General features: G+C 43.0%; 1 protein-coding gene across 1 annotated transcript in view; it reads left to right on the plus strand.

Annotated features, from left to right (window-relative positions):
* The first annotated feature begins 10,582 nt into the window (after positions 1 to 10,582).
* Positions 10,583 to 23,977, plus strand: part of ENPP6 (ectonucleotide pyrophosphatase/phosphodiesterase 6) — an 83,248-nt gene continuing 69,853 nt past the window's right edge. The window contains exons 1-2 of the mRNA XM_032468808.1: positions 10,583 to 10,886; positions 15,347 to 15,474. Coding sequence (XP_032324699.1) covers positions 15,411 to 15,474 — 64 coding nt within the window. The 5' untranslated portion in view covers positions 10,583 to 10,886; positions 15,347 to 15,410. The remainder of the gene's footprint in view (positions 10,887 to 15,346; positions 15,475 to 23,977) is intronic.

Below are 23,977 nucleotides of genomic sequence, written 5' to 3' on the forward strand. Positions count from 1 at the left end.
GCAACAATCAAAAATTTAATCATAGAAAGCGTGGGTGAGGTGGCAGGGACGCACATCCCCTCACTGGTGGCAGTGTGACCGTGCTCCTACTTTGGTGGCCAGTTTAACAGGGGCTCTTAAAAAACGTGCCTCCGTTTAGATCCAACAATTCTACTTCTCTGAATCTCGCCAGAGAAACATTTGCACGTGTGCGGGAGGAAAAGATCTAATGCAACATTGCTCGTCTTAGCAAAAAACTAAAAAGAGCCCAAATACGCAGCAATAGGGAACTAACTCAATAAACAGTGATTTGTCCTTATTATGGAATCCCACGCAACAGTTCCAGAGAAGGGTGCAGATCTTCATGTGGTAACGTGGAAGTGTCTCCAAGACATGCTGCCGAGTGAATATATATAGCACGTGAGCATCTGTGCACCACTCCCCGCCTTGCAAATAAAAACCATCCAGCACTATATACTTTATTTAGGTACATGAAAATATATGTAAACACATTAAAAAAGAGAAGGATTCACATTAACCAGTAACAGTAGTCACCTCTAATAGAATGACAGTGACTAGATTGAAGTTGGTCATTAATTGGGACTTTGATCATATCTGTAATGTTTTGTTTTCACCAAGTGCATATGTTCATTTATTACATACGCATTTTAAAAATACTTGAAAGAATGATTGCAAAGATCTTGCTACACAAATATTTGTTGAGGCATTATTTGCAGTAGTGAAAATTTGGAAATTACCTAAATGTCCAACAGCAAGGATTACTTTATGGGAGATCCCATGATGGATTACAACACAACCATCAAAATGATGTTTACAAGTCTACTAAATAACAGAGGGGAAATGTACAGCGTGATTGTCAAGGGGGAAAAGCAGATTGGCAAACAGTGTGTACATTATTAAATACTTAAGTAAAGGGTCCAAAGCAGAGATGTCAGATTACAAAATCTGTGAGTGCTGGCCAAAGGCTTTTTAAAGTTTCACTAATACCAAAGTCAACAATATTGGTGACTGAAATGATGATCCCACTAAGACAGTGGAATAACTGAGGGCTAGAAAAATTGAGGAAGGAAGGAAGCTTGGCCAGGCAGCTGAGTGGAGGATGGAAGCCAAGAGCTAATGGCACCACTGAGGACGAATCCATTGCAACCTCTCCTTGTTCAGGACTCTTCTCGAATCTGGGATCAAACTGGAGTTGGCCCAGCTGTACCCAGAGGGTCTGATCCTTCTTCACTGGAGGTGACCTGGTCATTTCCCTTTAGCTTCTTCAGCAGGGACTTGGTCAGGCCAAGGACACTGGCATCCTCCTGCTGGAAGATCTTTTCAGAGTAGAGAGTGTGACACCCCACCCCCCACCCCGCCCCGCTTTGCTGTATAGTAACGTGCATTCCAGATGCAACTCCACGGAGCAGAGGGCCCCGTGCCAACTTCTGAGGACAAAGCTAGGTGGGTAATACCTTTCTGTGGCTTATCCAGAAACTAGTTCATAGTCATCAAATTGTGAAAAGTGTAACACAGTATGGTGGGCGAGGGTCCCCCTTGAAAGTAAAAAATGAATGTTAGAAAATTACATAGAATTAGCCAGACAGAAAGCATTTAATGGAATAGATTTTACATTATGGAAAAGGAACAGAAAGAAAGAAGAGAGAACAGAAGAAAAGGGTGGATGGGAAAGAGGAAACAGGGAGGGAAAGAGGAAATAAGGAGAGAAAGAGAATATAAATATGGAGGAGAAACAGACCAGAGAGGTTTCCATACTCACCAATGACGATGCTCTTTCTAACTGCCTGTGCCCAGCAGCCCTGGAACTTAAATGACCTTGTGCCACTTGGTGGAGGGCAGGAAGAAAGAGGATGGGATAAGGAGTCAAATTTGAAAACACAGGTGGAAAATAATCTGGGTTTTAAGCACTAGGCAATTGTGGCTAAAACAATTAAAATAAGCAACCAACTAAACAAACCCAAATCTCAATGTGAGTCTGGAGATAGAGAAGAGGAAGAATAAACAGGGGAAAACAAGGAAGAAGCATTTCTGATGCAGGAGGTGAATGTCAGGTGGTTGGAATGATTCCAGGAACCATGAGCCTGTGAGTTCAACTCATTTCTTTTGTTGTTCATTTTTCCTCTTCTGTGTTTAAATCTCTTCCCCCCTCTTCTGTTTCTATACTGCATGAAATAGTTACTCTTAGTGAAGGGGACAAACAGTTCAAAGTCCCGGATTGATTTTATAACAAGTGGACCCTTGCATGGAAAGGAAGCTTCTGGAAGGGGCAGATGGGGTGGGAAAGCAGCTATTTGCCCTTGTTCTGTAGACTTGCAGAACTGCAGGTGTGCCCGAGGCAGGTGGGGGAACTGGCGAAACCTGCAATGCCAGCTTCAGAGATCAGAATAACAATTTGCTTTGTTTCTGCGGTCGAGCTTGCAAACATATTTAAAAGCTTTTCTGGGTGATTTGTCAAAGGATTTACTTCAACAGTTTACCTCCTGGCTCTGAGAATAGGTCTGTGTGTTTGGGCAATACTGACACCCAGTGTTAGAATTTTTAGGGCTGAAAGGAAAATAATGCGAAGGGAGGAGGGAGAAACACAACAGCTCTCACTCCTGGAAGCTCACCCCACCAGCTTAGATTCGGAAGGATGCAGTGGTGATGAGCCGGGCCGTCTTATTGCTCTACACGAGGCTCGCTCCAGTTTGGTTTTAAAAATTAGTATTCAACTTACTGAAGTTTACAAACATATAAAAAGAAGCTGTTTTCTTTCTTAAGTTTTCAACTTCCGAATCCTATTATTTTATTTATTAGTAAAGTACATTTTCAACAACCATATCATTGACTGAAAGAACAACACAACGTAAGATGTGTGAGTTTCAGTTTTATTCAGGGAACTTACAGCGGGATAGGGGGTGGGGGGACTGTAGCCTGGAAAGCAGCCTCTCCATAGCTCTGAGGAACTGATCTGACGAGATAGGGGAGGAGCCAGTATATATATGAATTTTGGGGGCTAAGAAATACATGTGGTCAAACACACATTTTGGTCGAAGATTACCGCAAATCACCGAGAACAGTCATCTCAGGTTAATGACTTTAGTGCTTTTCTATGTATGGGAAGATGCAAGAATCTGGAGTCATTGAAATTCTTCCTGAGATGCGCATTTTAACTACCTAGGGGCCATCTATGCAAAGCACAGAATGCTTCATCCTGTTTTTTCCACTCATCCATTGTTTTTTTCTACTGCAGTGAGTTGTGACTTAAGCCTTTGTATAGCTGGATGATGGGTGCCACTGTTCTTCCTTTGTGCGCAATATCTACTTATTTGGGAAATCTGTCAATAAGCAGTTGAACTACTTAAAAAGAAATCTGAATATTAAAAAGTAGGGAAATGCACTTAAAATATTTAAGGCAGCTAGTTAAGTTTGTCAGGGGATCCCCTCAAATACTACAATTTCGCTGATAAATGTATTATATTCAGATATCTTTTTTAGCACATCTGACTGAAAAGCCTTTCCAAGCATCTTGCAATAACTTAAAAATCAGATAAAACAACACTCTGAATAAGACAGTCTGTTAAGCTGCTGAAATGACCCAGAATTGTTTTCAAACTTAAAAGGATTATCTCGTTCCTTTCCATTTAAAACCATATGTGTAAACAACTCAAAAGCGCGTTTTAAACTGGAGTCCTAAGGCTCATTAGTTGGATCCTTCAATAGGGCAAATTATCTTTAACACTAGAAATACATTAAATTCCAAGTGATCACAGATTGCCCTGAAATACAATACAATAGTATTAATAGTGAGTTTCATTTACATATGAATCCAAGTCTTCCTGGTGTTAAAAAACAGCCCTACCCTGTAAAGAAGTTGTTATGGCAACCCAGCTCAAGCCCATTCTGCTTCCAATACTGATGCCCCGAGGTTAGTCATCAGACCAGTGGGGCCAGAGCACGGATCCTTGCCGAGGACAGGGATGGGACCCAGGAGACTTAAGTTCATGCCTTCCAGGTGCTCTGGGGCAGGAGTCCACGCCTCTGGTTTTGACATATTTGGTTGTTTTTTTCCTTCTCAGTCCTCACTAAGATTGTAGTTGACTTGCTTTCCTGCCTCAGCTGGACGGCATTTCTTTGACACCCTTGCGTCTCACTGCCAACTTACAATGATTTCTTATCGTGTAGAATTTTTGTCTTAAATTGACTGAAAGTCCTCCCTTGGACCTAATCATTTTTTTAATATTAACCACCTTTGCCATACCTAAAAAGAGAGTAAATGTAAACTGAATCAGTGAAGGCATTCCTAAAACGTCTTCACATTCAGGGTCTAATTCTTCTGAATCCCTTTCCCACTTAGTGGTTGACGCGTATGCTTTTCAAAAAGTTAACAAAAGAATGAACGACTGTCAAAGCTTAACACAGGAACCAGCAGGATGGTAAGCCTGGTTCAGAGGAGAACTCCAGGAACAAGGGTTATATGGCCATTGAAAAAAATATGTTGGAATAAGACTGCTAGGTTAGAAACAAAACTAATCAATGTCCTACAGGGGCAATAAAGCATACTTTGTAGTTATCTTTTCTATTAGCTAAAGATCATTTGCATCGCTACCTGGTGAAGACCTGTAGGTTCACATGCAACTTCACAAAATGTGAACCTTTACCCAGTAGTAGCTAGCAAGCCAACCTAAAGTACCTTCCATTAGACAATCAAGTGGACTATATGAACTTCAAAGGCTATGCCGCTCTCCCTTTGCCTTACTTCTAAGTTTTGGATAATTTTTCTTGACATCACTACCGAAAACACTGGTGATGCAGCATTTCTTAAAATAATCCACTGAGGAACCAAAGCAATTGTTCTGGCTTCTAAACTGGCTTTACAATTACGTAGCAACAGCTCAACTCATGTCTCCTCCTTCCGAAATGCTGCTGAGCACATCTGCTTCACCTCTTCCCCCACCTCCTCCTCTCCACTGTCCGATTCCTGTGGTTGAAAGTGCGTTAGACTGTTATTTCTAGGACTTCCCTCCAGGTTTAAGAGTTGGCACTGAGTGAGGGAGTGAACCCAAGCCCCTGAGTTTGTTCTCCTTTATCTCCTTCCCTTCCTCCTGCAACCCCTCAGTTCTAGAAGGGACGTGCTCTGGGCTTTCCATTTCCTTCATGTCACAACATCCTGCTGCCAAGGATTACAGCCTAACCAGCTCAGCTGTCACTGAAGGATGTGGGGGGCGGGAGGGGGGTAGTGGAATTTCTTTATCTATGTGGGAAAATGATCTGGGTCACCTAATTTGGTTTTTGACCTACTGAAAAATTGAGAAAAATCTCTCCCATTAGAAATCTGCTTTCAAGCTGACTACCTTGCCACAGATACAAACAAAACCCCAGTTTGATGGTCAGCGTGGAGCAAAGATGTCATGGTTATGGTAGATAACTGCCTTTCTCCTCGGGCACTCAGTCCCTGTTGTTAGGGATGGAAGCCTGGAGGACTCACTGCACAGAAATGGGAGCATCAGCCCGGGTATGACCCAGACCTGCCATACTCTTGGGCTGTTTTATGGGTGACTTACTGCGTCTGGGGTCAGGACAGGAAAGAAGGAAAGAAAAGTGAGAAAGGGGGCTCCCACCACCCACACAAACTGCTATTATTCCAACTCATCAAGAGTCTCAAACAGTTGCTGGAAAGTACCTTGAATGATCCTTTCACAGAAGCCAGAGCAGAGAGGAGAGACTGCATGGTGACTGCTGGGCACCAGGCAAACCTTCTCCCATTAACTATCCTGCTTTGTCCTCCCTTTGTCTTGCTTCTCCCACTGGCTGAGCTTTAGGTCCCATTTCTCCTGGATTCTACTCCTCCTCTCAGTGTTTATGAAAACCAAGTCCTGTTCCCAGCGCCTCTAGACAATGCTCCTGGCAACTCAAGGAGGGCACAGCCAGGCGAGGGACCAGGCAAGGGATGGAAGAGGCACAGGATTTGGGAGGAGGCAGGACCCCGTCTGAGTCCCAGGTCAGCAGATGTATGCCCTACATCAATTTATGTAATGTGAGACTCAGTTTCCCCATCTGTAAAATGGGATTATTATCTCCTTAATGGGCTGTTGTAGGGATTAAATAAACGCATGGGGATGGAATCAGCTGTCAGTTGCAGAGACATGTTGCATGGACAATCTAAACCTGCCTCCAACTGTGCAGTTCCCTGCAGCTGCCACAGCTGGGCTCTGGGGGACATGGTGACGGCTTCTTTTGCTGATTTTTTTTCCTGGCCACTGCCTGTGTAGTTTCAGAAGCAGAGTTTAAGTTCATCCTTGGGAACAAATTGTTTTTACAGTGAATTTCACATGTGAGAGTTGATGAATGTGAGAAACAAGAGGTTCAGCTGCAAAGAGCTCAGAACCAGGAGTTCAAAAGCCAGCTAAAAGCCCCAACTAATATTATGACTTTGAGAAAATCACCCAACTTCCTGGAGGTGAGTTTCTCTATCTGCAAATGGAGGCTGAGAGCCAGATGGTCTCTGAGGTCCCTTCAGCTATGACACGCCTTGATTTCTCATAACATTTAAGAAGGCAGCGGGCAGGCGTTTTTGTCTTCCGAATGTTCTCTGGACAGCAGTTTGATCACCAACTCCGTGGTCTTGCTCTTTACTGACATCAGACTCCTGGTCCCCTGCCCTCAGCCTGTAGGTTCCATAGTCCCCTCCATAGGCTGAACCCTCCAACTTCCCTTTTCAGTTCATATCTGCAAGGGAGGTTATGCTAATGAGAGCCAAGAACCAGATGCTAATTCAGCAGCAAGATGAGCCCAGTGGCTCCCTGTTATCTCAAGACCCTAGCTTTTTCTGGTCTACTGAAAACAGTCTCTAACACTTCTCCTGAGATATTCGAGAACTGTCTCAAACAGAGGCTCCTTGGATCTTCCAAGAAACCCATTCAAGACATTCTTTTAAACGGTAGCCAGATCCTCAGTTCATTAAAGATCCATACAGAAATGTCCCAACTCATGTCTCTGTCAACATGTCTCTGTCTTGGAGACGGCCCCACGTGGTACTGACTCCAACAGACTATCCATTGGCCAGAGAACTCTAGCTCTGACTTCAAAGGCAAGAGGAGATGAAATTACAGGCTGACCAGGATTTCTTATGCTGCCTCGTTGTAAAATGACAAATGTAGTAATGAAAATAATTGTGATACCTGCATTTTAGTGTTTCCAGAGGCATCATAGAAAAAACCAAGGTAATCTAAACCATGCTATTCAAAGCGAGGTCGAAGGATCGATCAGCAGCAGCATCCATCATCTGGGAGGTGATCAGAAATGCAGAGCCCCAGGCCCCACCCTAGAACTATTAAATCAGAATCTGCTTTTTAACAGGATCTGTAGATTTCTAAGGCGCATACAGGTTTAAAAAGCACTGATCTAAAAGGCCCTGAGAAATTAGAGGAACTCTGGGTTGAAAGGTCAAGATGTAAATTGCTAGCTCTTAAAGCAAAACAGTATCTCCTGGGAAGATACTGTTACATGTGCGGTTAGATTCATATATGACAGAGACGGGTATAGAAGACCTTCTGCTCTTCCTCCCTTTCAGTGGGAATACGGAAAGCTGCAAAAATTGAAAAGTTTAGTGCAGGCAAAGAGAAAAACAGGAGGTTCCCTTGGGTGGAAAAGAATAGCTCACAAACTTGGGAAGGGGTTAGGGAGAGAGAAAGATGAGAAATTCTGGTAGAGTGGCTTCTGGGATTAGAGAAATTTAATGAAATTTTGCTGAGGTGGGTGATGACTTTGCTCTCATTGCTTTTACAGTTGGATTTATATTTATTTTGGATGTAATGCTGCAGGGAGATGGGTCATAAGTGGTAGAAAGAGTCCCAGAATTCTCCAGGACTCACATGTAATCTCTCCATAATTCCACCTCTTACGCTACCAATGTCTGCCCAGAATAGTGCTGGGAAAATATAAACATGTGAAATGTTGAAATTTTATTTTAAAGTTTAAAGATACTTTGGAAGTCATAACTCTAATAATCTCACATTACAGATGAACATCCTTCAGTCTACAGACCCAAAGTACATGCCCGAATTCACAAGGAAGAGCCTGGCTCAGATGCTGGGCTATGTATGCCCTTGACGTTCATCACAAACTAAACCGAAGGTACCCAATTCTGCTTCTGAAAACTTGAAAGCAGGAGATATATCTGGTCTTGTGCACAGCTTGGGAGGAAACACTAAGCTATCTGGAAATTACCCAACTCCATGGAAACTCCCAGTTGACACCCCATCTGCAGATACATGAAGTGGTTTTGAAGAGCAGGCAGCTAAGAGTGAAGTGAGGACGCTAGCTCTGAAGAGTCCTCCCCCACAAGGTGGCCAAGAGCCCAGAAGCTCTGCTTCCTGCCCACCCCTCGTCCCCAGTGCTGGGCACCTACCTCTGCAGGGGCTGCTCCAACCGCATGGCGGCTGGAGCGTCCAGCAGCACCTCCTTTCTCTGCAGCACCCAGTTCCTGGGCTTTTAGAAGTATGCTGCTTCCTCCCAAACCCCTTAGTAACTGCTCTGTAAAATTTGAAAGAGCAGGGCTCGGATGGGCCATTTCCGTGACCTGAACATCCATCTGGCTGAGACACTTTTCTATTTTCATGCCACAGCCCAACTCAGGCAACTCTTCCTCCCAGAAGTGAGAGGCGGAAACCCAGAGAGAGGTGTCGGAGAGACATCAGGTAGGAGGCTGGGGGAAGTGGAGGCCAGGGAGAGTGGCTGCTAGGACTAGTGTTGGGGTTGGGACAGTGGGGGCAGCAGCAAGTGTCAGGGAGGGGGCAGTGGAGTATTAAGAATGGCAGTCACTGAGGAGTAACTCTGCCTGGCCCAGCTGACTGGTGTCAACGACAAAGAAAGCTGGACCTTGCTAAAGTGGTAAGCAAGAATTTTAATCAGTAATATACCACTGTAATAGGGAAGAGTCCAGCGTGAACTGAAGTCAACTTTGATTTGGACAGAAGTCACTGAGTGTTTTAAAGGGAGAATGAGGCAATATGGAGGGGGGTGAGCGGGGGCTCAGAGGAGTCAGGGAAGTGAAAAATTACAAACACTGGGGAGGGGTAGGGGCTGTTGGTCCATATGAAACCCATCTGGGTTTGTCAGCTGGCACTTGCTGAAGTCAGCCTTCCCCAGGGGCTGGGAGACAGGGGCCGTGCCTTGAGGTCTTGGCCTGAAGACAATTCAGTCAATTCTTTTGGAAGCCTGAGTTTCCTCAAGCTGGCACTTTCAGGGGAGGCTCAGGGTCACTGGGAGGGAGCCTTGAGCTGTTAGAAACTAGGTTAGTGTTTTGTTCAAGCCTTTATAGGACAAGGTTGAGGCTTGTTAAGAAGAGGCTCGGAGGAGCCTGGCTAGAGTTTGGTCCAGTAGAGAACCTTTGTCACTGGCCTGAGGTGGTCCCCCTCAAGTTGAATATCATCAAGGGTGGTTTTCCAAGCAGCACTCCCTTGGATTCAGAGGGCAGCCCCACGAGACACAGACAGCTGATGGTCAAGGTGGTGCTGTGCTGGGCACCCTGACCACGTGATTCCTCCTCGCTGGGGGAGCGTTTGGGAGGGTGATGCCCCACTTTCAGGCCGCCCCAGGATGCTCAGGGTGGGGAGGATGCCAGCCCACTCAGAGGAGCCATGGAAACAGCTCGATCTTGACACTGGAACTTGGTCCGGATCCTGATTCTGCCACTCATTGTGCCTAAGCTTCCATTTCCTTCCTAAAAACTGAGGGAAAGGCCTCTCTCCTTGGGCTACAGGACTAGACAGAATCATTTGTAAGGTGGGCAGTGTATAATGAACATTCAGTATGTGCTCATTCCTCTCCTCCTCTTTTAGAAGTTCAGAAAGTGCCTAATTTAACAAAAGGGCTAAAGACCAAAATTCCCCTTGTAAATTAGAAACAGAATACATTATATTTAGATTCCCAGGACCACTCACAAACACTCAGTTATGCTAAATACAGATGGTTCCCTACATCCTGGTAACAAAAGTGCAGAAGCAAAACCCATTTTGGGCCAGCAGTTTCAGTGTGCCAGATGTTTACAAGTGAGGCACCTGTGCTGTGACGGGTGCCCGCGGTGAAGGCTTTTCCTGAGAAACCCAACTCTCGTCAGCTCACCTGGGATTTTCTCTGGAAGTTAAGAGAACAAATTTTAGTGCCTGGCAGACTTGAGTTCACGTCTTGACTCCCCTACTTTAGTAATTATGATGTGGGGCAAGGCATTTAACCTTGCTAAGCCTCAGTTCCCTCGCCTGTGAAATGGGCTAATAGGGGAGGGAGCAAATGAGGAAAGGCAGAAGTGCTTGGTGGAGTGTCCAGTCAGGTGCTAGACCAAGTGCCCCCTCAGAATGTTCATTTTTGTGCCACAAGACCTCGTGTATAGCCGCCGCTCCGGGAAAGTTTGGAGAACTGATCCAAAACGGGAGGGAGGGGCGGGGAACTCACCCCGCCCGCACGACAGCTACACTTCCGGCGGCCGCGCTTTACGACAGCAATACTTTATGACAACCTCACTTTACGACAGCCACTGATCGGGGCAGATCGTGGGGTCTCCGCTGGGCTGTTTTTTACAGACCGAATAGGTGTGGAGGGAGGGACAGAACTCTGGATGAATTACTGGTCTTCCAGGCACGTGTACAGATTCTCTATGGAAACCTGTGCAGGAAGCCGTATAAGCTCCGAGGTCTCCGAGCGCTGAAGCATCCCAAGCGTCAAAGCTTTGGGCCTGGCCAGCAGTGACTGAGAAGTGGATGGTACCCGAAAGTACACATGCACAAGAGGAGTTTTTATTTCATCTCACTAAAGGCTTAGAGGAGGGGTGAGATGCTAGAAAACAACTACCCATTGTTGATACCCCTGTGAGGCATCAAGGAAACAAGAGGCTTTGGCCTGCAACCCTGGTGAGCCTTAGAAATGTAACAGTGTCTGCCATGCCGTTGATGGAGTCTGTACCTTCCATTGGATTATCTGTCAAGCCTAGTCCTGGTGATGGTGTCAGTGTTTGTTGTTTTTCCCTAGGAGGCTGAGAAAAGTTGCATTTTAGGGTTACTGATCAGATCTCACTAAAAACCGAAAATGTATTGTTATTTTTTTGTACGTGAGACACTGACATGATTTTCTTTGAAGTGGCATAAATCATTATTAAATATATACTTTTTCTCAACCAGCTGTATGTTAGGAACTAGCAGTAAAGGAAATTAGAAGAGAAGTTTTATATTTTCATATCTGGTTGAAACTGTTTAAAGCCTTTCTTCCTCACCGCTACAATAGACTCCTTTCTTTTCCTCTGTGCTTTCTGTCCTGACTGAAGGAGCATCCATAGCAAATGCCTATTTCTCTCTCTCATTTTTTTTTATTTATAACATTTTTTTAAATTGAGTTATAGTCATTTTACAATGTTGTGTCAAATTCCAGTGTAGAGCACAATTTTTCAGTTATACATGAACATACATACATTCATTGTCACATTCTCTTTCGCTGTGAGCCACCACAAGATCCTTTATATATTTCCCTGTGCTACACAGTATAATCTTGTTTATCTATTCTACATTTTGAAATCCCAGTCTGTCTCTTACCGCCTCCCCGACCCCCTGGCAACCACAAGTTTGTATTCTATGTCTATGAGTCTGTATCTGTTTTGTATGTATGTATGTATGTATTTATTATTATTTTAAATTTTTTTAGATTCTGCATATGAGCGATTTCATATGGTATTTTTCTTTCTCTTTCTGGCTTACTTCACTTAGAATGACATTCTCCAGGAACATCCATGTTGCTGCAAATGGCGTTATGTTGTCGGTTTTTATGGCTGAACAGTATTCCATTGTATAAATATACCATATCTTCTTTATTCAGTCATCTGTTGATGGACATTTAGGCTGTTTCCATGTCTTGGGTATTGTAAATAGAGCTGCTATGAACATTGGGGTGCAGGTGTCATTTTGAAGTAGGGTTCCTTCTGGATATATGCCCAGGAGTGGGATTCCTGGGTCATATGGTAAGTCTATTCCTAGTCTTTTGAGGAATCTACATACTGTTTTCCACAGTGGCTGCACCAAACTGCATTCCCACCAGCAGTGTAGGAGGGTTCCCTTTTCTCCACAGCCTCTCCAGCATTTGTCATTTGTGGACTTTTGAATGATGGCCATTCTGACTGGTGTGAGGTGATACCTCATTGTAGTTTTGATTTGCATTTCTCTGATAATTAGTGATATTGAGCATTTTTTCGTGTGCCTATTGATCATTTGTATTTCTTCCTTGGAGAATTGCTTGTTTAGGTCTTCTGCCCATTTTTGGATTGTTTTTTTCTTATTAAGTCATATGAGCTGCTTATATATTCTGGAGATCAAGCCTTTGTCGGTTTCATTTGCAAAAATTTTCTCCCATTCCATAGGTTGTCGTTTTGTTTTACTTACGGTTTCCTTTGTTGTGCAGAAGCTTATAAGTTTAGTTAGGTCCCATTTGTTTATTCTTACTTTTATTTCTATTGCTTGGGTAGACTACCCTAGGAGAACATTCTATTTCTCTTTAAATTTAATCTCTCCTCCTTTTCTTTTCTGTTTTCATTATATCTGAACAAATATGGGCTGGAGAAGCATAGATTTAAAAAATCTTAAACAGGTCAATAAAAAGGCTATTCTGTTTTTTTAGGGGTTTTGGTGATTATTATGGAGAAAACAGACCCACAGGAGTTAGAAAGAATGTATTTTATCACAGAGAGAAATTTAAATATACATTTAAAAGTATTTTACTGTATAAATATATATTGAGTATATTACATATAAATTTAATATAGAATATATTTAAAAGTGTTTTATATATAATTGGCATTACAAACTATGTATTTTTACTCAACAGTAGAGACTTAAATATATAATATATACAATTATATATAAAATACAGTAAATATATATCTAAATTTATACTCTATACAATTATATGTAACTATATAAATGTATTTTACATTTTATTTATGTAATATATATTAAATAAATATTTTACAAGTTAGAATATGTTTTAAATATGTATCTTGAATTCTCTGCTGTTGAGATAAATACATGTTTGTAACTCCCCTGTTTCTGTTTTAAATATGTATGTGTGTCTCCATTGTATTTACTTTTTTTTTTTAATACATTGTATTTACTTATAAAATAATAATCTAGGGACTGAACTGGAGAAAGTCCAGCTCATGGCGGGATTACAGACTGTAGACTGTAGACTGGCATAAAATCTGGATGGGAACCAGTGGGTTTGGTGAGCAAATCCTGGCAATAAAACTTCGGTATTGTCAAGCTAAGGCCATTTGAGCTGAGAGCCAGTTCAGAGCTAAGGGTTTGACTTTATTTTGAAAATAGAGCTCCACCTAGTGGCCATTCAAAGGCTGATGTCTAAAGTTGAGTTCTAAGAACCTGCCGGTTTCTGGAAGCATCTCTCACAATTTGTTTTCTTTCCGCTGTTGTTTTCTACCCCTATACTTGAGCTAAATTTCAGCTTCCACTCGCCCCCTGGGCTGGGAACCCTTCTGTGTTGTTCTTACATCTGGAGGATGAGGACAGACCCTTCCTAGAGTGTCACAGATGGAAGGATGAAGGGTCTCGGCTCACTTTGGCCGCTGTTTGGTGGTTATGAGAGGCCTCTAACACTGGAGGCTGGCGGTGGTGGTATACCTCTAATACTGGGCTGACTCCCAGGACACCCAGGGCTCGGTCCTGGCTGTGCCTTAGCTGTACACGTGTTTCCCCTCCAGGGCTCAGAGCCATGATCTATGTAACCAGAGGCTTGAAGGCCGACTCTCTCGAGAGCGCTGTCCATTCTGAGATTCTGGGTTCTAGGAGGTGTTTGGCGGGGAAGAGGGACTTTAGAGCTCGGCATCTGCTGTTTCTCAAGGGGCCCTCATTCCACAAGCTTGGCTCCCTCTGAGGTCAAGCCACAGGGCTGGCCTGGGACCCAGTGAGAAAATGTCCAGGCTTGCTTGGACAGCTCCCATCACTCCAGGGAGGGGGAGCCCGCGTCCTCTTCACAGGGGACATGCGCCGCAGATGTTGCTGATGGAAGGGTTCTTGGAAGAGGTACCCAAGGGGAGGAAACTCAGTCTTTAGAGTGGGCAAGCCCGATAAGGGGCTGTATTTTAAATCTATCAAACTAAAAGTTTGGGGTTTTTTTTTGTTTGTTTGGTTTTGGCTTTTAATTATGCTCAGTGCAGGCAAGGGTGTGGCAAGATGGGCATATTGATGGGATATAATCAGGTTGACCTTGTGTGGGCATCTTGGCAACAAGAGCTGTGAAAATGATTACCCTTTTCTTGGAATTTCAACCATAGAGGCAGAAATGTAGGTAAAGATTTCTTCATACAAAGCTGTTCATGCAGCCTTCCATTACAATAGAGAAAACTGCAAGTAACCTTAATTTTTAGCTTTAGGGACAAGGTTTAATAGGGAAGGATCTGAATGTTATTTTTGTAGTTTACCATGGAGCCTTTCTTCAGGTAGACTATTAGGTGAAATTCTAATATGCAAATGGTTTGACCAAAGTGGGGAAGGGGGTTCTGTTCTGACGCCCCACCTGGACTGGAGGACCCAGTCAGTCCCCGCTGTCCACCATGACAGCTCCTTGGTGTCTGCATGGCAAAAGCAGGACTCCACGGCACGGCTCAAAGCCACTAACTTGGTCAAGCTCAGGATACCAGTGCCAGCGTTGCCCTCTGCCCAGGGGAATTCTGGATGGTTCTTCCTTGATTCTTTTACTTTTCTGTACTTGTACCAAATTTTTCATCATGATCGTATTTTTTTGTTGTTGCCACTATGTATTTGTTTTAAGAAATTTAAAAGGATGTCAGTTTGCTATTTTACAATTGGATGTATAATTGTCATACACTTCTATATCCAATTTGTGTCACCCTGGCCACCATACTCTTTTCTCCTTGGCAGATCTTCAGGCTTATGTGAGAAACCTGAATAACAGAAAAAAAAATAGTAAGAAAATAAAAATCACTCACGATCGCACCACCTAGAGAAAACTGTTTGTTAGCTTTTAGTGTATTTCTTTATCACTTTCTTTTCTATGTGATATGTGTATGTAGACGTAACATATGTGTACTATTAAATATATTATGTAAAATAAATATGTATCTTACATAAGACATTTTATTTATTCTAGTTTTGCATCCCATTTATTTTTGTTAACATTATATTATATATTCCCAAAACATTAAGTTTTGATAACATGAGGTTTAATGGTTTCTTAATTTTCAATTCTACTGATAAAATGGAATTCTATAACCAGTATTCTTGCTGTATTAGACTGCGCTAATGTGAACATATCTATACATGAATCTTTTCTCTATATCTAATTATTTCCTTAGATTGGATTCCGGGAGAGAAGATGACTGGGCCAAGGATTATGAATGTTTTCCAGGCTCAAGAAGCATGTGGCTAAATTTCCCTCCCATCAGTGATGATAATACAACACTTAAGAAAAAGTCTGCCCAAAGTAAGTGACCAAGTGACCTTTACTTTGGTGGTCAGTGATTGATTTAGGATTAGAAATGTATATGAAGTGTGGCCTGTTTATTAGGAAATAAGTTTGTTTAGATAATTATAAAACTACTAAATTGATTTACACTTAAATGTTTTTCATTTGCTTCAAATTGAGCTATAATCTGTTGAATGTCAAGGAATCCTTGCTTTTATCAGTATATGGCCCATTAATGTTACATAGGTCGTTAAAGCTATGTAATGTTTTCTATGACTCGCTGCAGTCAAGCGAAGACTGACAGCATTCAATATTGGACAGAGAATTAAGGCAGAAGCAAACAGACAAGCCTGCCCAACTCACTGAGTGCAGTCTTTTGCTTCACGAAACTCTGTGTCACCGGCTCTGTTTTCTGACCGCTCGTTCTCGGAAGCCTGCCTTTCCTGTTGCTCCATATTCTTGAGCACAGATTCCTGTAAACGGAAGCTCAGGTCCTGGCTTGTTTCCTTAAAGGCTCCCTCCCTGCCCAGAGGCTCTGCACATCCCTCCTAAAGGGCTTTCTTTCTCTGAGCCCATCGCCCAGGGAATCACAGGAGCTTGACCTCCTGAGTGCCTTGCTTCATCCTGCTTCATCCTTTTTCCAGGCCCTTCATTTGAGGACCATTTCTGGCACTTATTAGCTCTGAGGCTGCAGGAGAGTCTCTTAACGTCTGTGAATCTTAATTCTCTTACCGCAGAGTGGAACTAACAGCACGCACCTTGCAGGGCTGTAAAGGATAAGAAGCAGTGCGTGTAAAGTGCTTTGTGTATGTTTGGTACAAAATAGATGCTCAGTGAATAGTAGTAGTATTTTTCTCACTGCCACTGCCACTGCTTCTGACATGATTATTGCTGCTCCTCTGGTGATGCTCTGTGTCTCACACTCCATGTTTTGGACACATTTCCATTACCCAAGTTCTCTGGGACTTTGACGATTTGGACCTCTGTAATCTACCCTGTAAACTGAGGGCTGTTCCCCAACTTCCCATGCCCATCCTGGCTGGGGGGTGGGGGCTGCAGTGAGAGGTAACCGGTGATCACTCTGCTCATTTTCCAAGAAGGGCCCTGATCAGGAGCAGTGAAACAGCTCTGGGTCCTCAGGCCTGCCCCTCCCCAGAGCCAAGTGATCCAAGGGTGGGCACTGTACCCAAATCAGGCCAGTGAGACCACGGCAGCCCTGGTCCCAGTGGTCGGTCCTCAGCATCTACCTGTGTAAACCAGGCCCATGAGAATCCCTCCTGGACTCTTAACTTGGAATGTGGGGAGGGAATCAGTCCTGCTGATTGGAAGAGGGACTCAGGAGCTGACGGGACAGGCTGGTATCCAGAAGAGCCCATTGAAGAGTCTGGAGCCAATGGCAGTGATGAAACTTAGGCGATGGTAGGAGAAGCCTGCTAGGACAGGCGTCACGAAGCCCAGTTGCATCCTGCCCCTGTCTGGGGTACACTGAGATCTCCACGCTCCCGAGGATGGCCTCCTTCTTCACCTAGGCCCCCCCAAGTCAGCTTTCCTTCTCTTGCAGCCACAGCAGCAAAATTCCTAATGAATACTCCTGGAGTCTCCAGTTCCAGGAAGGGGAAATCAGATACTCTCTGTCCCTGCTCCATGTAGAACAGGCCCTCATTTAAGGACAGGCCTAACTCTTAATGGTTTATATCAAATACTCAAGACAAACACACAGGTCCATCGACAGATGACTGGATAAAGAAGTGTGGTATATTTACACAATGGAATACTACTCAGCCATCAAAGACAATAAAATAATGCCATTGGCAGCAACATGGATGGACCTGGAGAATGTCATTCTAAGTGAAGTGAGCCAGAAGGAGAAAGAAAAATACCATATGAGATCACTCATATGTGGAATCAAAAGAAAGAAAAAAAAAAAGACAAACTTATCTACAGCTGAAAGTTCAGCCTCAGGCCGGGGTGGCTTGTCTGGAGCAACACCTATTGTTTTCTCCCCTTTTTCTCCTGCACAGAAGGGATTGGATTCCCAGCTAAATGTCCGGGAAAGCCTTCCTTGTCTTGGTTGGAGGGAACCCATCATGGAACAGATAGAGTTGCCGATGCAGGAGTGTCACGGTTGTTACTGTATCAACGGCTTGAAAGGCTCAGAACTTGCAGAGCCATAGAATCTGGAGAGCTGAAGAGGACCAACAGGGTTCTTTAGTCTAACCCTCTCACTTTGCAAGAGGAGAAACAGAGTTCACAGGCCAATGGGCTTACTGCTGGGCCAGGCTTCCAGAAGAGAGCGGGGAGATGGGGAGGAGTGTGGAGTAATTACGCCCTGGAGGGTCCATATTCTTCCTTCTGAATCTTCATCAGATTTGAGTCTTCTGACCCAAGGCGAGGCCTACTGTCAGGTCATTTCCAAACAGAGTAAATTCAAGGTCTAACAGTATTCTCTGTTTCTTCCAAGATAGCAGTTAAGGCATGCATTAGTTCCCTGTTGCTGCTGTAACAAGTTACTACAAATTTGGTGGCTTAAAACAATACAGATTTATTGTCTTACAGTTCTGGATATCAGAAATCCAAGGTGGGGCTCTCGGGGCTGAGATCAAGATGCTGGCAGGACTGCATCCATTTCTGGTGACTCTTGGGGAGAATCCGATTCCTTGACCTCCCAGCTTCTAGAGGCCTCTGCATTCCTCAGCTCACGGTCCTCTTCTGCCCTCCTTAGGGCCAGCAGCAGTTCTTCAAGATCTTCTAGTTCTCATGACACATCACCCTGACCTTCTCTGCTCCCCTCTTCCACAGTTAAGGACCCTCGTGATCTCGTTGGATGCACCCCAGTGATCCAGGATAATCTCCCCGGCAACTTTGCTTGTATCTGCTAGTGTTAATTTCTTTGCCACGTAACCTACCTTATACGCAGACTCCAGGGCTTTAGGACGTAGACACCTTCGGGGACGGGGGCATTATTCCACCTACTGCAGGGCCCCCAGTTCCCCAGTCCCAAAGGTCAGAAGCAGTCCCTACAGCTGATCTTTGACTTCCATAGTCTCAACTTCCAAAAATTGGAAGGTTCTTGGTTTCATCTATTTGGAAGTAATAATGAGGGCTCATGACACATCATTGTTTTCAATTCAGGCTTCTATGCTGCTGCGCTGTCACCAGCACCTCACCAGGGAGCCTCGTCAGCCTCCCAGCTGCAACATCGCGGTCTCCTGTGTTGGTTTCATTTGATGATGCTCAGATTCGTTCGGTAACCCTCTGACATTGGTTTCATCATTCCTGGATTTATAGTGAGAAAACTTAAAAATTACGTGCTGTAATGATGTTTCCAACTAGAAGGATTATTTACATATTTCCCACAAAATGGTAGGGGTTTTATGTTCTTAGTGGACCCAGACTCCTTCGCAGGCTTCTGTCTTTTTAAAAAATACCTTTGTCCACTAGAGGGAGACAGCTCTTTGAAGAACTGAGGCCATTTCTCAGGTTGGGGGTATAGGCAGATGAAGTCCTATTCATGTTTTGAAACGGTATCCAGGGTGGACCTAACAGGGGACAATGAAAGGGACAATACCCACGCTTATCTTCAGCCCAGACCTCAGTGAGCGGCTTTCCCCATCACCTCACGGCTCCCTCTTCCACAGTCACCTGTACCACTCAAAGCAAAGGTCCTTTTTCACTTAGCCATTGGCAACTTAACATTTAAAAAAATCTTCTCTTTCTCCCTGACAGTAAACTTGGTGGCGATAAAGCCCAATGGACTATTAGAACTGATGCTATGTGAAAACATAGAATCCCAGAGATTTCAAGAGCTGTCACATAGAGTCTAAAACGGAGGCTGTTACCTACTCAGACCAACCCTGTTACAACTGCGCGTCCTCTGACAATATCATTCTGAAATGGGAACTGGGGTGATTCTGCTCTGTTAGAGTTCTGGGTTCCCTGACGCAGTATTTGCTCCTAGTTTAAAAAATGCAAATTCTGTAGTAAGGAGGTTGCATTCCGTGAGTTCAAATGTCTTTTTTGTGAGATTATGAATGCATTTTACAAATATGTTCAAGGAATCACTCTGTATTTTGGTTGTTTTCAGCAGGCAGTTCAGTCTTGGTATTCAGTGCATCCAATTCCTAGACCTGACACCCATGTCATGCTCTTTGACGGTTTTGTTGACTGTACGTCCATAACCAGATTGAAAATGAAACTTCAATTGCAGGCAGCGTCCATTGTCTTGGAAGATACATCCTCTGATGTGTGTACTTCACTCCTTTAGAGCAGAAGGTCTGAGTGCTGTGCTCATTTTTTTGCATGATAACAGCTTTTGGTGTTCAGAACTAGTCACTGGTTTCAATAAGTTAAAGTGTCTCTGTAATGAATTAATATTTGCAAATTGCTTCACTGCACGTATCTCTTCATTGAGCAGACTCCCAGTAACCAGACATCTGGGGTCAGCCCCTTGCAGTCAGGGGACAGCCTGGGTCAAACCAAGACTGAACTCTTCTGACTGGACATACATGGGTCTGGAGAGTGTATTCCTAGGGGGTCTGGACCGCTTCTGTTTCCACTTGAACCAGTTCAGGCAGATACATAGTTAACATTCATTAAAATTTCTCAAGGAGGGAAACTGGAGACTTCTTTCTGGAACCCTTGAGTGAGACCCTGGGCAGGAAAGAGGTACTTTGTGTGACTTGGCAGCTAGCAGTCTTAGTGGTGGTTGTTGGTGCAAAGATCCATCTCACTGAGACCCCCTTATGAAAAGGGGGCTCACAGAAAGGATACCGTGGACCAGAAATGGAGCTGGCAGGGCCCCAAGGCAGAAGTAGGACTGGCTATACCCCTCCTTTCTATCTTTCTAACAATGTTCTACACAGATGGGCCTCGCCGAGCCCGGTAGACTGAGAGCAAAGTGTGTATCTTTCCCTAGTACATTTAGAGTTTTCTCCCAAACATTAAGCTTACGTCCCTGTCCACCATTCTGGAATTCAAAAACCTCTGAAGACATTTTGATAACGTACTTGAGGAAAATCCTGATCTTACCTGACACTGACTGGGTGGCATACACTCACCTGGGTCTGCTGTGAGGCTATTTATGATCTTTAGTTATCCCACTTGGTGTGCACATGTGTACATTTTTCTCTAGAAACACTAACACATCTGATTACCGGCCAATGCCTCAGATGCTGCAGGTGCTTATATGATGTACTCTGTGTGCACCGCGTTACCTTTCCCAACTGGAAGAGTGCTCAGCTCAACACAGCTGGCCCCAAGAGTTTCAGATAGGGGATTGTGAACCTGAATCATTGAAAGCAAGTAATAAATATGTGCACAGGCAGATAAGCAGTGAAAGGGGCTGGGGTGAGAGGCAGATTAGATAAAGTTGAAATCTAGAAAAGCATTAATATGGGAGACGATACCCACTCCGAACTCTGCCGTTAATTTCCCTTTGCGATCTTGCAGGCAAGTTCCGGTGCCTGTTTGACATGCAGCTTTCTCTGCTCCAGAATGAACAGATTACGACTGGATTATTTCTGCACTCCCTTTCATATTCACGGCTCTATAATTCTGTGCATCTAGTTCCTTTCTTCAAAGCAGTTCCTCCCATCTAACAGCAACCACGATGTGGCAACTCTTGAGCGCGGTTTACGTGCCACTGCATTTTCCCTTCATATTTTATGTATTTAACGCGAACTCAAATGTATTCCTTCGAGTAACCATTTTTTCAGTTCCCTTACAAAGAAAAACACTGAGGGGTGGGGTTCTGTTGGTTTTACGTGAGGTTTTACATTCATCTTTCATGTAATTATAAAATAATCCATTTTATTTCCCTCTGCACACATGATGATTTCTATTTATCCAGCAAAGACGTAAAGAGAGAACATTAGGTCATTTGTACGAGAGTATTTGAGCCAAGGCTCAGAATTGCTCACTCTTGACGGCTGTGCTGAGATCACTTCCCTAGTTCTAGTCTGAAGATAAAGTTCCTTTGTTACCTTGGATCATGGTTTGAATTAGGTTAACTTCCCTCTTTTTTCCGATTTATACGATGAGGTGATTGCTTAAAGATGGCAATTCTCCTACAGTACCGGTCTTGACAAATGGTACCACTCCATCATCTAAGGCAGAACTTGGGACTCATCCAAGACCCTTCTCTCTCCCTTACCACCCACATGTTCAATTAATCACCAGGCTTGCTGATTTTTTTTTTTAAAGTTATAATATGTTTCTGACCTGCATAAAATCCAAGAGCATAATATAAGCAACACCCTTGGACCAACCCTCACGTTTGTAAAATTGTAGCATTTTGTCAGATATATACACTGCAGGTTTTTATTTTGTTTTTTAAATGAATAGAACATTACTGACAAAGTTGAAACCCCCCGTGTACCTCTCTCTCTGATTTCATTCTCCTTTCTCTCTTGCAGAAAAAAACCTCAATCCTAATTTTGGTGTGTGTGATTTCTGTGGTGTTGGTACTATTGTTATATGGAGTATTGTGCTGCATGCTTTTATGTTAAGATTTTATACTGGGTGTATCCATCTGCAACTTGTTTTTCTCGCTTCACGTTGTTCTTGAGATCTATTCTAGAAACTAGACATTTACTTCCAATTCATTCTTTTAAAATACTTTGTAGAGTGTTCTCTCTCTTTTTTGTTTTGATTCAATATAATCATGAAATGATTATCATAATAAGGTTAGTTAACACCACCATCACCTCACAAAGTTCCCTTTGTGTGTGTGTGGTGGTAACATTTAAGATCCACTCTCTTAACAACTTTCAAGTATATAATGCAGGATTGTTAATTACAGTCACCAGACTGTACATTAGATCCCCCAAACTTACAACTGGAGGTTTGTTCCCTTTAACCGGCATCTCCCTATTCCCCCTACCCTCCAGGGCTACCTGGCAACTACCATGCTATTCTGTTTCTGTGATTTTGGTTTCCTAGATACCACGTGTAACTGAGAACATACAAAATTTGTCTTTCTCTGACTTACTTCACTTAACATGATGCCTTCAAGGTCCTTGCGTGTTGTCGCAAATGGCAAGATTTCCTTCTTTTTTTATGGATGCTATTCTATTGTATATACCTACCACATTTTATACTTTCACTCATTGACGGACACTTAGGTTGTTTCCATGTCGTGGCTATTGTGAATAATGCTGCAGCGAACATGGGGGAGCAGATATCTCTTCTTGATAGTGATTTCATTTCCTTTGGATATACACCCAGAATGGGACTACTGGATCATATGGGAGGAACCACCATCCTGCTTTCCATAATAGTTGTACCAGTTAACATTCGCACCAACAGCGCACGGTGGCCCCCTTTTCTCCACATCCTGCCAACACTTCTCTCTTGTCTTTTTGATTATAGCTATTCTAACAGGTCTGAGCTGGTATCTCGTGGTTTTGAGTTGCATTCTTCTGATTAGTGACATCGAACATCTTTTCAGGTACCTGTTAGCCATTTGTACATCTTCTTTGGAAAAATGTCTATTCAGACCCTTTGCCTATTTTTAATTGGATTGTTTAGTTTTTTGCTATTGAGTTGTTGAGTTCCTTACATATTTTAGATATTAGCCCCTTATCAGATTGATGGTTTGTGAATATTTTCTCCCGCTCCATAGGTTGCCCTTTCACTTTATTTATTGTTTCTTTTGCTCTGCAGAGCTTTTTAGTTTGATATAGTCCACTTGTTTATTTTCCCTTGTGTTGTTTGTGCTTTTGGTGTCCTATCCAAAAAATTAGGACCAAGACCAAGGTCAAGAAGCTTTTCTCCTATATTTTCCCCTAGGAATTTTATGGTTTGGGGTCTTAAATTTAAGCCTTTAATCCGTTTCAAGTGAATTATTGTGAGTGGTGTAAGACAGGGGTGCAGTTTTTGTTTTGTCTTGTTTTTTGTATGTAAAGATACAGTCTTCCTATCATCAGTAATTGAAGAGATTATCCTTTCCTCATTGAGTATTCTTGGCTCCCTTGTCAAATATCAGTTGATTGCATATGTGTGGGTTAATTTGGGGGCTCTCAATTCCTTTCCATTGGTCTGTGTGTCTCTTTTGATGCCATTACCATACTGTTTAGGTTATTATAGCTTTCAAGTAAGGTTTGAAATTGGGAAGTGTAGTGCTTCCAGCTTTGTTTTTCTTTCTTGAGATAGCTTTGTCTATTCAGGATCTTTTATAGTTCCATATAAATGTTAGGAATGTTTTTCCTATTTCTGTAAAAAATGCCATGGAAATTTTGATAGGGACTGCACTGAATCTATAGATAGCTTTGGATAGTATGGATATTTTAACAATACTCAGTTCTTCTGATGTATGAATATAGTATATCATTTCATTTATTTGTGTCTTCTTCAGTTTTTTATCAGTATGTTATGATTTTTAGTGTACAGATTTTTCACCTGCTTAGTTAAATTTATCCCCAAATATTTTATTATTTTTGATGCTATTGTATATGGGGTTTGTTTTTTTAAGATAGCTTTTTCTTTTTCAAATAATTCATTGCTAGTGGATAGAAATGCAACT

The sequence above is a fragment of the Camelus ferus genome, chromosome 26 (assembly GCF_009834535.1).
Source record: "Camelus ferus isolate YT-003-E chromosome 26, BCGSAC_Cfer_1.0, whole genome shotgun sequence".
In the NCBI taxonomy this organism is placed as follows: domain Eukaryota; kingdom Metazoa; phylum Chordata; class Mammalia; order Artiodactyla; family Camelidae; genus Camelus; species Camelus ferus.